Source organism: Sinohyriopsis cumingii, chromosome 18 (assembly GCF_028554795.1).
Source record: "Sinohyriopsis cumingii isolate HCF-2022 chromosome 18, ASM2855479v2, whole genome shotgun sequence".
Classification (NCBI taxonomy): Eukaryota; Metazoa; Mollusca; class Bivalvia; order Unionida; family Unionidae; genus Sinohyriopsis; species Sinohyriopsis cumingii.
Window position 1 is genome coordinate 93,660,140 of NC_142978.1, and position 12,554 is coordinate 93,672,693.

At 34.9% G+C, this 12,554-nt stretch overlaps 1 protein-coding gene across 3 annotated transcripts in view; it reads left to right on the forward strand.

Moving 5' to 3' along the window:
* The window catches only part of LOC149777521 (uncharacterized), a 64,017-nt gene extending 61,508 nt beyond the window's left edge, over positions 1–2,509 (forward strand). For all 3 annotated transcript variants that reach the window (XM_089940729.1, XM_089940730.1, XM_089940732.1), the window contains exon 9: positions 1,036–2,509. In XM_089940729.1, the coding sequence (XP_089796855.1) occupies positions 1,036–1,186 (151 nt within the window). In that variant the 3' untranslated portion in view covers positions 1,187–2,509. The remainder of the gene's footprint in view (positions 1–1,035) is intronic.
* The last annotated feature ends 10,045 nt before the right edge of the window (positions 2,510–12,554 follow it).

The following is a 12,554-nucleotide window of genomic DNA, read 5'->3' on the forward strand; positions in this document are numbered from 1 at the left end:
ATTGTCCATAGTTCTTTCACAATGATGTTAAATTTATTTGGTAATGTTCTGTATGTATAATAATGATCGTGTTTATTTTATTTACATTTTAGCATAATAATTGAAATTTAATATAATTTGTCAGTGATGGTTACAGTCCAAAAATCCATGGTTGTCTGGGGACACGGCCTTGAAGTACTGTTGGCCCAACATATTTTTTTAGGTTGTCTGGTAAATTACTGCAGTTGCTCACATGATTGCTCTAATCTAAATAATATAAGAACTTTTGCAATATATATATATATATATATATATATATATATATATATATATATATATATATATATATATATATATAATGTAGTTGGTTTAATTGCACACAGTCCTTGTAACTCATTAAAAATTCTGCCAATGAAAAGTGTTACACAAATTTGGTTATTTAATCCAAGATCTGCAAATAAAATACAATTGAATTATTTCTCTTTATTGATGGTGTCATTTTGCCTGCCTGGTTTCTAATAGTTAGCCGCCACAGACCAGAAGGTTAACCGTAATTTATGTTTATGTGAATTTGCATCAAGATCTCTAAGGAAACTCTGTACCCCTAAATAGCTGACACATGGGTTTATGTGAGTTTACAACATTATGGATCACATTGTTCGTAATCTGGTGCAGTTAATACTGTGTCAAAACTGTAAGGAAACTGTACACCTCAATAGCTGACATGTGGATTATTGTGGCCTTTAAATGATAGTAATCACTCAACACTCAGCTACAGAAATTATATGGAGATAATTCATCATGCTGTTTTAGGTACCCAAATGATCAATTTAAAGATCAAATGTTTATTGCTGGAAAATATGTAAAGTTCAATGATAATTCGTAGCATGATCATTTTCAGTATTATTTTTTGGTTGTTCAACCAGTCTTTCACATCGGGGAAAAATCATTGCCTGGTATCAGTTTTAGTTATATCAGGCTTCCAAGAAATGGAGTTTTCTACACTGTTTGTAGATTTGTCATTAATATGTCCAAAAAATTCAAAATTTATTTCAGACTGTTAGGTAACTTCAATGAAAGATGTCAAAAGTTCCACTGTGTGTCAGTACGTGCTACAGACCAAGAGGAAAGAACACTGGGAAAGAGACTTGTTGCAGTTTCTGCCAAGACAATGGAAACAATTGTCAGAACTTTAAGAGAAGTTTAAACTTCATACAAGGTCACTTGTTCTAAAAGAAAATGCTATTGTGATAATTTCATTGAAGAAATATCATCATTTTAGTACTACTGTGATAATGTATGGTAGAAATATGTTTTCATAATTTTGTTGTCATACCTACTTTGTCCATATATCTGTACATCTAGTCATCCATCCACGTGCACGCTCAGTACCAATATTAGTATTTCTACACCTGCCGTAAGGCATAACTTAAACCACTCCCATGATAACTTGCACCATGATGACTCTTGAACCGACTTATAACATAGGGTCAGGTATGGATCCCATTTTTTTAAAACTAGAAATTTAAAAAAATTAACCCTTTTTGCTGAACTTGAGGAAGATTGTGATCACAATTGGTAACTGAAACTTTGATATATTGCTTGTTTTATTGTCAAAAACAATAGAGGCTGGAAATTTGAATCAACATGATGAAATTGTCAATATTTAATAAGTCATGTTTCTTTTTATATTTTCTTTTCATTTTCTTTCCAAGAGACATTCTTCATACACCGTAGATGATACCATAAAAAAACGATATTCAGTGAGATTTTGATCGATGGAAATGTCACTCCTACTGGAAGCATTACTTTAATAAATAAAAACTAGTTAAATAAGGTTTTCTTATCAAGTGAAATTTGTATTTTAGTTCTACCATTTAGTTAGGTTTAAGTGTAATAATCATAATTGCATTGTACCCTCTTGTATTCAGATGTAAAATGTGTCAACCTACAGCCATGTCCACGAGCATTTCTCAGAGAACCTAAATAAGTGCTGACTGTTTTGATAGCTGGCTTAAGGAAGTATTTGTTGTATTATTGCACTGAATTAAAAGCTGGCCTCCTTTCTATTATCATGTTAATTACCTCTTTTGTATCAAGTAAAGGATGTGGAATAAAAGAAATGTTAAAAGGCATGCAAGTCCTACATACCTCAGATCTAGTGGCTCTGGTCATATGTACGGTGAACTCATTTCATTTGATCAATTTAATACTGTTATTTAAATAATATTGTGTACCTAATATAATTAGACTACCTTAAATTAAGCTACTCAGTCATAAATGTGCTCAAATATAGTAAGGCAATCAAGCAAAATGAATACTTTCTGAAATAAACAGTTTTGTTTCAAAGGTGCAAATCATTGTGGAGAAGCGAGTTTCAGATAATCCTGAATTGGTATGTAGAGGATATCCTCAAGGATGAGAAGTTTCTCTATTACTTGCAATGAAATCACAGCAACAGTATTTTACTAACTGAAAAGTACGAAGATTTAGTTTGATGTAGATGATTATTGTACGAAATAAATATCGCAAGTTAAAAAAAAATATCTTGTTTTTATACATTTTTATACATTTTTTTGCACTAAGTGACAGAAGCCAAAACGGCTTTGATATGTACCATTAACATCATGCAGATTTGACGTCATGGCCATTAGGATTTGTGATTTTGACAATTATTGTCAGTAGTAATAGCCACTAATTATTAAAGTCAGCAAGCTCAACATCTTACTAAGGGAAGCCATAAAGGCTATCAAACCATTTTCCTGCTGAATTGTGTATTGTACATCGATACTGCCACTTCTCAGTTGTTACTACTGTTCAATAATTGTAATCATAACAATTATCAGAGTGACTAAACCGGACATCTTATGATAACACAGCAGTAAGGCTAATTGGATTACATGTACTTACCCTTTTGCATGGATTAAAATTTGAGTCTTTCTTGGCTTTATGGAATAAATGTGGCTTCTCGTGAGGCATAATGATATAATATTAACCTTAGTGGTACATGTACTTTAGTCAACACTTCTTTCAGTAACAAAAACCTGACATCGGGAAACAGAAATCAGATCACTTAACACATGTTATGAATAAAATACTGGTTCTGGATACATATTAAGATAAAATGTTGCTGCTTGTGAGGGGTAAATTTTATATTATTTTACTAATATGCTGGCCGCTTGTCGCGTTAGCTAGGTGGCCTTTTGTGAGGGGTTCTTTTGTAAACAAACTCGTCGGTGCCAACGGATTCTGGCCATAAGAAGTGGGTAGCTGCCGGTCGGGGGGGGGGGGGGGCGTTCAAGAGGGGGACTACTGTAGATTCTAAAGGTTATAGGTTACATTCTTGTGAAGTCTGATAAGAAAATAATAGTTTCTGGACATTAAGTTCAATTCAAGACCACGCACTTTCACTGAAGTTTGGGGTCATTGAGATCCTTTGGTCATTAATCTCCGGAATTGAACATACTACTAGTACTTATATAGGAACTATTCAACATGGGGCAGGTATATGAATAGCTGTTCACAATACTTTTGTTACATTCTTGGTAAATAATGGAGGGCTAGACAAAATGGCACAAAATGCTGAAGAGAATTTTAAATTGAAGTCGTAGATGTTTTATCTTGTTCATTTACTGCAAAAGGTGTTATTACAGCTGCTGCTCATTGAATATGCTTTATGTTCTTTCAACTTTTTAATAGGAAAGCTCAGACAAAGCATATGCTGACATTCTTATCAAAAGGGTGCATCATTTTGTTAGAAGCTTTTCTCTCTCTCTCTCTCTCACACACTCTCTCTCTATATATATGTATGTATGTATGTATGTATGTATGTATGTATGTATGTTTCAACAATTTTTGCAATGCAGTGGAAGGTTTCAAGCATCTTTTTCTTTGTCAGATTTATGTGATTAGGTCAGTACCACTATGTTATGTGTATCCAAGTCTCTACCTTGACATTTCCTTCGGCAAAACATTTTAATTCACTTTACTTTTCTCATCAATTATTAATATTTTCCCTCCCTTTTTTATAGCATTTTATGGGGAAGTTTTATTTTTGTCATAATGCAATTACTCCAGCCCTTAATAACCTTTGTTTTAAGTGTTTATTGTGACTTCGTAAGTGTCCTTTTCCCCAGTTGAAGAACTTGCCAAGCTGAATCATTGGGTTACAATTTGTTCCTCCACAACTACCAATTGTTGTCATTATATAGTTTAAATTATAAGGATATATGGTAGGACCTTAGTAATTTCCAAGATATGTCCCTATCCTAGAAAAAAATTTCTTTGCCTAATGTTGAATGCACATGAGCATTGTTGCCCTAATGTCCACAAAATATACATAAGTCTGGAATGTTAACTCTTTCCAAGTAATGACCTATGGGCAAATCCTCTGCCCAATTTGCTTGGCCTAGATGAATGTCTGACTTTGTTCCTGATTTCACGTGTACATCGTTATAGAGTGGGAATTTTGACAGTCTCCAGAGAACAATCCAAGGCATGGAAAGAACCTTATCAAATGGACGTGACACTGGGTCTCTAATCAATGCATGTCATGGGTGTAATCATGGCTGTTTATCACCAGAAATATCAGAAAATAATCAAAAGTGGCAGAGAAGTACCTTGGATACTTTTTACATGGATTATAATGTTTTACATGTACTAACAACTCTATTTCTCTCTCATCTTGGGGGAGTAATGGTTTCTTAAAATTGAACATAGATGTTTCTGATGTGACTTGTAGTATGTAAATAGACAAGGCAAAATTCAGAGATTCCCCTTCCTTTCCAAGCACCATGCCTCCAGCAGCTCAACATGTAATTTTATTTTCTGAAATGAACTGAAAGTTTTTGTGAACTTGTTTCTTATCCCTTTGCAAAATTTTATGTTAATAAAGTATTTTAAAACTAGAAGGGTTAGATAATGATGCTGCCAGAAATTTAGGAAAATTGAAAACAAAATGTTTTTTTTTTCAAAATATGCCAAATTGAAAAAAATTTATTGGATCATTTCTGCCATTGACATGTAATGTATGAAGAGTGTACCGAATTGCAATGCAGAGCTTTCATTGTTAGCTCCCAGTATATGTTGTGTACCACACAAAAACACACATACACAGTTAACAGTATTGATCAAAAATGGTAATTCATGAACTTGGAAGAAAATGACTCCTCAGCAACCAAACAAGCATGAGAAGAATTTTTTTTAAATAATTGTAAATAATTTACTAGGTAATTGATGTGAGAAAAATCGTATGGAGTATCTGTAATAAATACCAAATAACTAACTTTCTTTCGGGTCTAAAAACTCCAACATCTGCCATTTAATTGGACAGTTAGGATACTCTTTGTGGCTATTTGTAATATTTAGTATTGGAATATAGTGTTTGGATTAATTTAAGTTCTGCATTGTACTTGATGAAAAAGTAATGAATGAAAACCTTTGAAATAAGTCCATGTTACTGGGTCATGCATGATGCTAACCAGTTAGTGATGTCATCGTGAAAAAATAATAATTTTCAAGATAATGGAAGGAAATTGCATCAAGATTTTGCCTTCAAAGTGAGGTTTTGAAGAAATGTATATAAATTTGACATTGACATTTTAAATAAAGATGGGGAGGTTCAATATTAAATAATTAGTTTATATACAGCATTGCTTCATTCAGGGTAAGTTGATTTTCTTTCAGGGCAAGCAGATTATGTGTTGACTTGACTCTGGGCTGGATTAAGGTCCTTTTGGCTCTAGGGACGGCTATTTCATAGTCCTTTTGGCAGATGCATTTTTATGGGGTTATCAATTTCAGTGGGTAGATCGGTCATACACTTTTCAATAACTTGGGTATTAAATAATATATTTATTCAAGAAGAGATCTTTGTTACTGTTTTTATCATACAAAGTAGAAGAAAAAAATAAATAACCAAAATGATTTCTTTTTGTAGTTCTTAGTCCTACTGGATAATAAGGCCCTAACTTGTCCTATTTGCAGTAGTCACTGCTGTAATTACATGAATCAAATAGCTTAGAATGAAATGAAACGATTTAAACCAATACATGGAATGATGAATTCAAACTTGAAATGATGTAATATTATCGTAAATGACTTAAAGAAATAAAACCAAATGATCAGTACATGTACCTATTAGAAATATCATAATATGTCGTAAACCATTGCCACTTTTCTTATCTGATATTACAGGCTATACATACATGTGCATACATTGGTCCAATTTTGATATCTTATACTTCTTTTTGAAAATGTATCCTTTCTTTCTCCAACCTATAATCACGACTTTCTGTGCAGTTGCAACACCTCACCTGACCCTTCTCTTGATGCATTGGGCAGTTGTGGGAAAAACATTTTTGTTGCAGAATTTTAGAATAATGATTATGTGAACTAATAAACATTTGCTTCCTTACTTGTAAACTATTACATTATTTGGGGATAGTAACATTTATGTAATGATTGGGAGAGAAATGGGCCAATTGGGAGACAAGGAGAAGTTAATTTGGGGAACAAGGGGAAATTAACACGAAGGGGACTCATGGGGGACAAAAGTGTAGCCTCAAAACAGTAACTGTTACAAGTGGCTGACCTAAAAAACCACGACTTAGTAACTGTTCGAGTTGACATCGATACGTGTCACTATAGATAGGTATGGGAAATGTATAATGGTGCATTGGTGTAGCATGGGAGTGACACTATGGGTCAAAAGCATTTTTGGGGTAAAAAATGACACTATGGGGTCAAAAGTGTTTATTGGGTTGAAAAGGAACTATGTGGTGAAAAGTGTTTAAGGGCTGAAAATGTAAACTATAAGGTCAGAAGTGTTTATGGGTCTGAAGTGTTTAAAAGGAGAAGGGAAAATGTAATGGCAACATTTTTAAATGCAATCCAAATGCATGTACAATCCAGCACCCACTTTTTGATTATTATCCAAACATTACACATATACAGTCCATCACTTTTTTATAACTATCCAAACATGTACAATCCAACACCCAATTTTTTAAAATAACAATCCAATACACCAATGAGAGAATCCATTACCTAAGTTTTTTCATTTCTCTCCAAACGTATACAATCCAACATCCAACTTTTTAATAGCAATCCAATACACTGCATATTTGATTCATCACATCACGTCTGCCATCCAAGACCATATGAACACTATCCAAAACACCTTGTTTTAGCTTAGAGTTTAAAAGAAGATGAAATCTTACTAAAATAATTTCCATTGCACCATCTATACCATTCAACATGCACAAACTCTAAAACATCTTGTGTAGTCTTCAAATGGAGAACGTTTAAACACACTACATATAATCTAACAAACATCGCACTATACCATCCAACAATCCATACACTATCCAAAATCTTTTTCCCCATCCAATAGTGTGCATGTGTGATTATCCAAAGTTTAAAAAAACAGACAAATAGTCTCATTTTCTTTTTGGTGTATTCTCTTTTTTGAAATCACAGTGAAAATTTCATAACAGATCAGTAAAGTCCATTTGCTTCTTTCACTATTGGTGTCTCCTTTAACAGATCATTAAAGCCCATTTTCTTCTTTCACTATTTGTCTCTTCTTTTGAATTTCTTCACTGGCATGTATTCTTTTGTTTCTTTTTATGGTTTGGATTTCTTGATGGGTATGGGTTCTTCATCTTCTGAAAGTATTTCCTCTTTGCCCTTTTGCTTGTTTTGTTCTGTTTTCTGATGGCACTCTAAAGACCAATGCCCTTTTTGTTGTCATTGATAACAAGTATCTTGACTCTTGTCTCTCCTCCTGTCTTTCCTTTGTTTTGACATTGTGGGCATTCTGGAGCCCAATGTCCTTTCTCGTGACAGACCTAGCAAGGATCTTGACTTTTATCTTGTAAGGTGTAGTCAGTCTTCTATGAAGTAGACTTTTAAATGACTAAATTTTTTATAAACAACCCTGTTGATTCTTCCATCTTCACTGTTTGAATGGAGAATGAATACTTTTAGGGTAAGAAACAGGGCTCTCGGACATTTCAACTCCAAGACATTTCGATCCCAAGACATTTCAACCCAAAAGACGTTTCAGCCCCAAAGACAATTCAACCCCAAGACAATTCGACCCAAGCTTCATTATTGTGTTTATGTGTGGGTCATATAATAGTGCACCATGGTCAATGACTGTTTTTGTTCTGTAAACAGTATTGGTCAAATATACAAAGACTACTGGGTAAGCCATTCAAATTTTAGACATAATACTCCAGAATCTGATTGGGCTTCTAGGGTATTTCGTCAAAAAAAAGGGTATTAAAAAAATCATTGGAAAATATGAAAAAATGTACTAAGATTTTGTTGAAAAAAATCGTGAGCTGCGACAGAGTGGTAAAACACCAACTCCACCATCCCCCAAGAAGCACAGAGTTGCTATCTACAGCACCACATGCGTACACCAGATTATCATTGCTGATATCATCGGCATTGAATAACTGTATAATTACTGACTGTGAATTTGATACGACTAAAATTTACTATGAGGCAATTGGAGGCTCACTCCCACTACTAGTCTTGGGAAGACCACAGTTAGAATCAAGGGTATAATAAAATAAATAAATGGCATACTGTGACATTCGAGGATTACTGGAACAAATAGCTGCTAATAACACACCATCAACAACGATGATGATATCCACGGCTTAACCACCCAGAATTTGATATTAGTTTTCATACACCGATTAGAGCCCCAAACGGTTGATCTCATGAAATAGCACTGGCCAAAATGCTATTGTATAATAGCTGGCCTAATATTAGATCAAAATCGTTTGATGGATCACCTGCCAATGATTCATCAGTATTTGCATATAAAAATAAATCGGATGGAATCCCTGACTGGCAAACCGTTAGAATACCTACAGGTAATATCAAATCAAACAAATCAGTGATGGATTTCAATGTCAAAATTAAATCCATTATAGGAAAGGAATCTAAAATTGCCGTAACAGTACACAAGCCAACGTGAAGTGCTGCGTTAGAAATATCCATCCCTGATTGTACCGTTGATATCTATCAGTCATCGATATGTCAAGTGCTTGGATGGCCAGAAGTGGCGCCAACAGCACCAACACCACTACCAGCACCAACTCGTGATGAGTTTACGCTCAGGTTGGAAGCATTTATAGCCCCACTGAAATATCGAAACCTTCTCACACTGGAACCTGGTAACAAAAAAATACCCATAATTGCAGGTATGGTTAGGGTCACAGGCAGTACTGTGAGTTATCCATGGGTGTATGTGGATCACAACATATTTAGCATATGAGATGATGTTGATGAAGCTTATAATATCAGTATAGCTGGATGACGACTCACTGATGAAACCCACTGATAATATCTCATTCAAACACAAGCACATGCGACAGTAAATACAAAAGCTGTTAGCGCAGTACGCGCTTGAGCATGATCCCAATGATGACCTTTGACAGCAAATCATTACTACAGTACAACATCTAAACACCATGGTCACTGACGCTGACATGTTTCAGTGGTCAGTGTTAGAAAATTTCAGACACAGCAACCATACACAAACAATAACGGCAACGATGTGGGTGGGCGACATTTATCTCCTGGGGTTTTCATGATGACTTCCATGATTTCAGTCAATTTAGTTGCGGATTTGGTGGAAGGGAGTTATCACACACACCTTAAAAATTCCAAACAAGCAACCCAAGCTATATTTTATATTATTTTACACCGGATGCTCCACTGGACCACCTAATTAATCTAGTTTCAGTCAGTGCAGTATATTTGCAAATGCATAACACCTTGTTGTCCCACATATACTTTTGCCTCACAAACCAAAATAATTCTGTTTTGGACATTAGTGCTCTCGATCAGTTTATGCGCGAGATTGGGTCATTTAATAAAGATAGATGCTGATCGTTGCACACACACACAAAAGAAAAGAGGGCCAGAAAATGTGCTTGTTTTATACTTCAAAGGATAATAAAATCAACAACTGCTCCCCAGCTAGTGGTAACAACTAGGACTACAAAATATTACAACGGTGCTGCTCAGTCAGTAGTTAACATTCCAGTAGCTTGGCAGTCAATCAATTGAATGAAAACTGCAACTCTACATGAGACGTTCCAGTCTCAGGTATCCTGTATCACAACTTTCCCATGCTAAGCTAGCTAAACAGCCCCTTGCCCTTTTACAGTGCAATGTGGATAGGTACTGCTGCTTGTTTCACAATCAAGCATAAATTTATTTAACTGTTTGAATTTAAAATTAATGTTTTTTTTTATACTTCATACTCAGCAGATTACTCGGACTGGATTTTCTCAATAAATAAATCTGAATCTTCTACACATGCAAGAGATAACCTCATCACCTGTTGATTTAATGTAATAAGTCAATGTTCCCCGGGGAGCGTATACTTAATCCTCGGATTTTTGTTCTTGGATTGTTTGAAATTCATCCATGATATTTCGGGTGTCAAGTTGTTCATTGAGTTGTATAATAATACCCTCCTCGCCATCACCATTAGTAGAAGGATTATTATTTAATCGATTAGCTCCATCAGAGAAATAATCATATTCATATTTTCTTAATTCATTATTCTAATAAATGTTTATTTAAATCACAACAACAAAATAGAGACAGCGATTATTAGTTACCGGTAGTTAGGGCACGCTGAGAATCCAAGGAGTTAGCATGAGTTACTTCCCCATCACAAAATTCGTACTCGATGGATTGTTTAGCACGCCACTCAGGTAGGTCACATTTCAATCCCACTATCGGGTCACAACTTTCCCACGGTACTACTACTGTGTTTACAACTCTTGTTTGCGAGTATTAATACTCTCTCGAATAATGAAATTGGATTCACAGATTGCATTTTTTTGACAATGTTGAGTTGATTATACCCTCCGCCACACGTCGTACTTAAGCTTGGTAAATACCGAAGTGCTTGCCAGCTGCTGTCGTTGATGGAAATACTATTTGTTCCTTTGTTTGTGGATTTACTGTTGTTGCAATGGCACGTACAAAGCAAACTGCGAGAAAGTCCATTTGATAAATGCTTTGAAAACAGAAGCTATACAAGACATGTACTGATCCTGAACTTAAAAGTTATGAATCACACGGAAAAAATACATAGAATCTACAGTTTAATAGAAATCTACTGTATATACAAAATGGAACAATTTTCACAAGCAGCACGAAATGTACGTGAAAAGATGGCGCTTCAAAGAGCAAACAGAGAAGTGAGGGAACCAGAGAAATTTTTTAATACAAGAAGAATAGAGACAAATGAAGAAGCGTTTCTGGAATGCACATATAGGAAAGGAACTCAAGAGATAGATATGTTGGGAATACCCAGGGAAAGAGTAAAGGGAGTCGCTGCAGTCATGGTAGCAATGAAAGTACAATACCCAGATTGTTTAAGCAGAATTTACTCTATCAACCCAAGAGGAAACCAAGGGTATACGGCCCAAAGGGTCAGAACCGGTATTACCTTTTGGAGAATTTCATATCGCTGGGGAAAAGACATTAATTAAGGAACCGACACCAATATTATGCAAGGTAAAGAAACAAACCGGAGAGTTAACCTGACAGACATACCACTTGAAATACCATTGGAGGCGACGGTTAAAAAGTTTGAAGAGAAAATGAAAACAAGAGTAATCTCAGCAAGACTGGACATAATCCCCATGACAACTATTTACAATGGCACTAGAATCCTAGATATAGAAAAAAAGCAAACTACCAGAAATCAAAAGAGCCAACAATGGGAACCAATGAACGGAAACCGGGACGACAACAACAACAGGCATCTGCAACAACAACAACAAGCATTTGCAGAGAAACAAACAGAAATAAAAATTTTCAAACACCAACAGCAAGGCATGGAAAAAAGAATCTTAAATATCCAACAACAGGAACTACAACAACAACAAGAACAGCAAATAGAAGGAAGGCAAACCCCAAAGCAGCAACAATTACAACAACAACAAAGTCAACAACGAGAAGAGAAAATAAACCACACTAAACAGACAGTACAGAACCAACAGCAGCAAGAAAAACTAATTTTAAATCCAGGACAAAAAGTAATACAGCAACAACAAAGACAACAGGAGGAACAAATAGAAGAACTAAACCCCCAACAATGGAAACCACAAAAACAACAAACAGAACAGCAACAGAAACAACCTAAAGAAAACCAAGAGGCAATAAAAGGACAAAAACAACAAGCAATAGGAAAAATGCAAAATTCTCAAGATCCTAAGCAACAATACCAACAGCACTAGCAACAACTACAAGGAAAAACTTTACAAGACATATCATCACCAATAATCTCGGAACAAATACAAGCACTGCGAGAAAATTGGATACCCAAATCCTCAAACTCAACGCCAACTAAAGAAACCCAAAAACAACAAAGAGAAAGAGAGAAAATTAGAAGGAAAGAAAAAAGAAGACAGAAAAGAGAAAAAAAAAGATGCAGAAGAAGCAGAAGAATTTTTCTTAGCATTAGACGAATGTCTAGAAAATTAAAAAAAAAAGAATTGTTTTTTACAAATTAAAGAACCACATCTTTC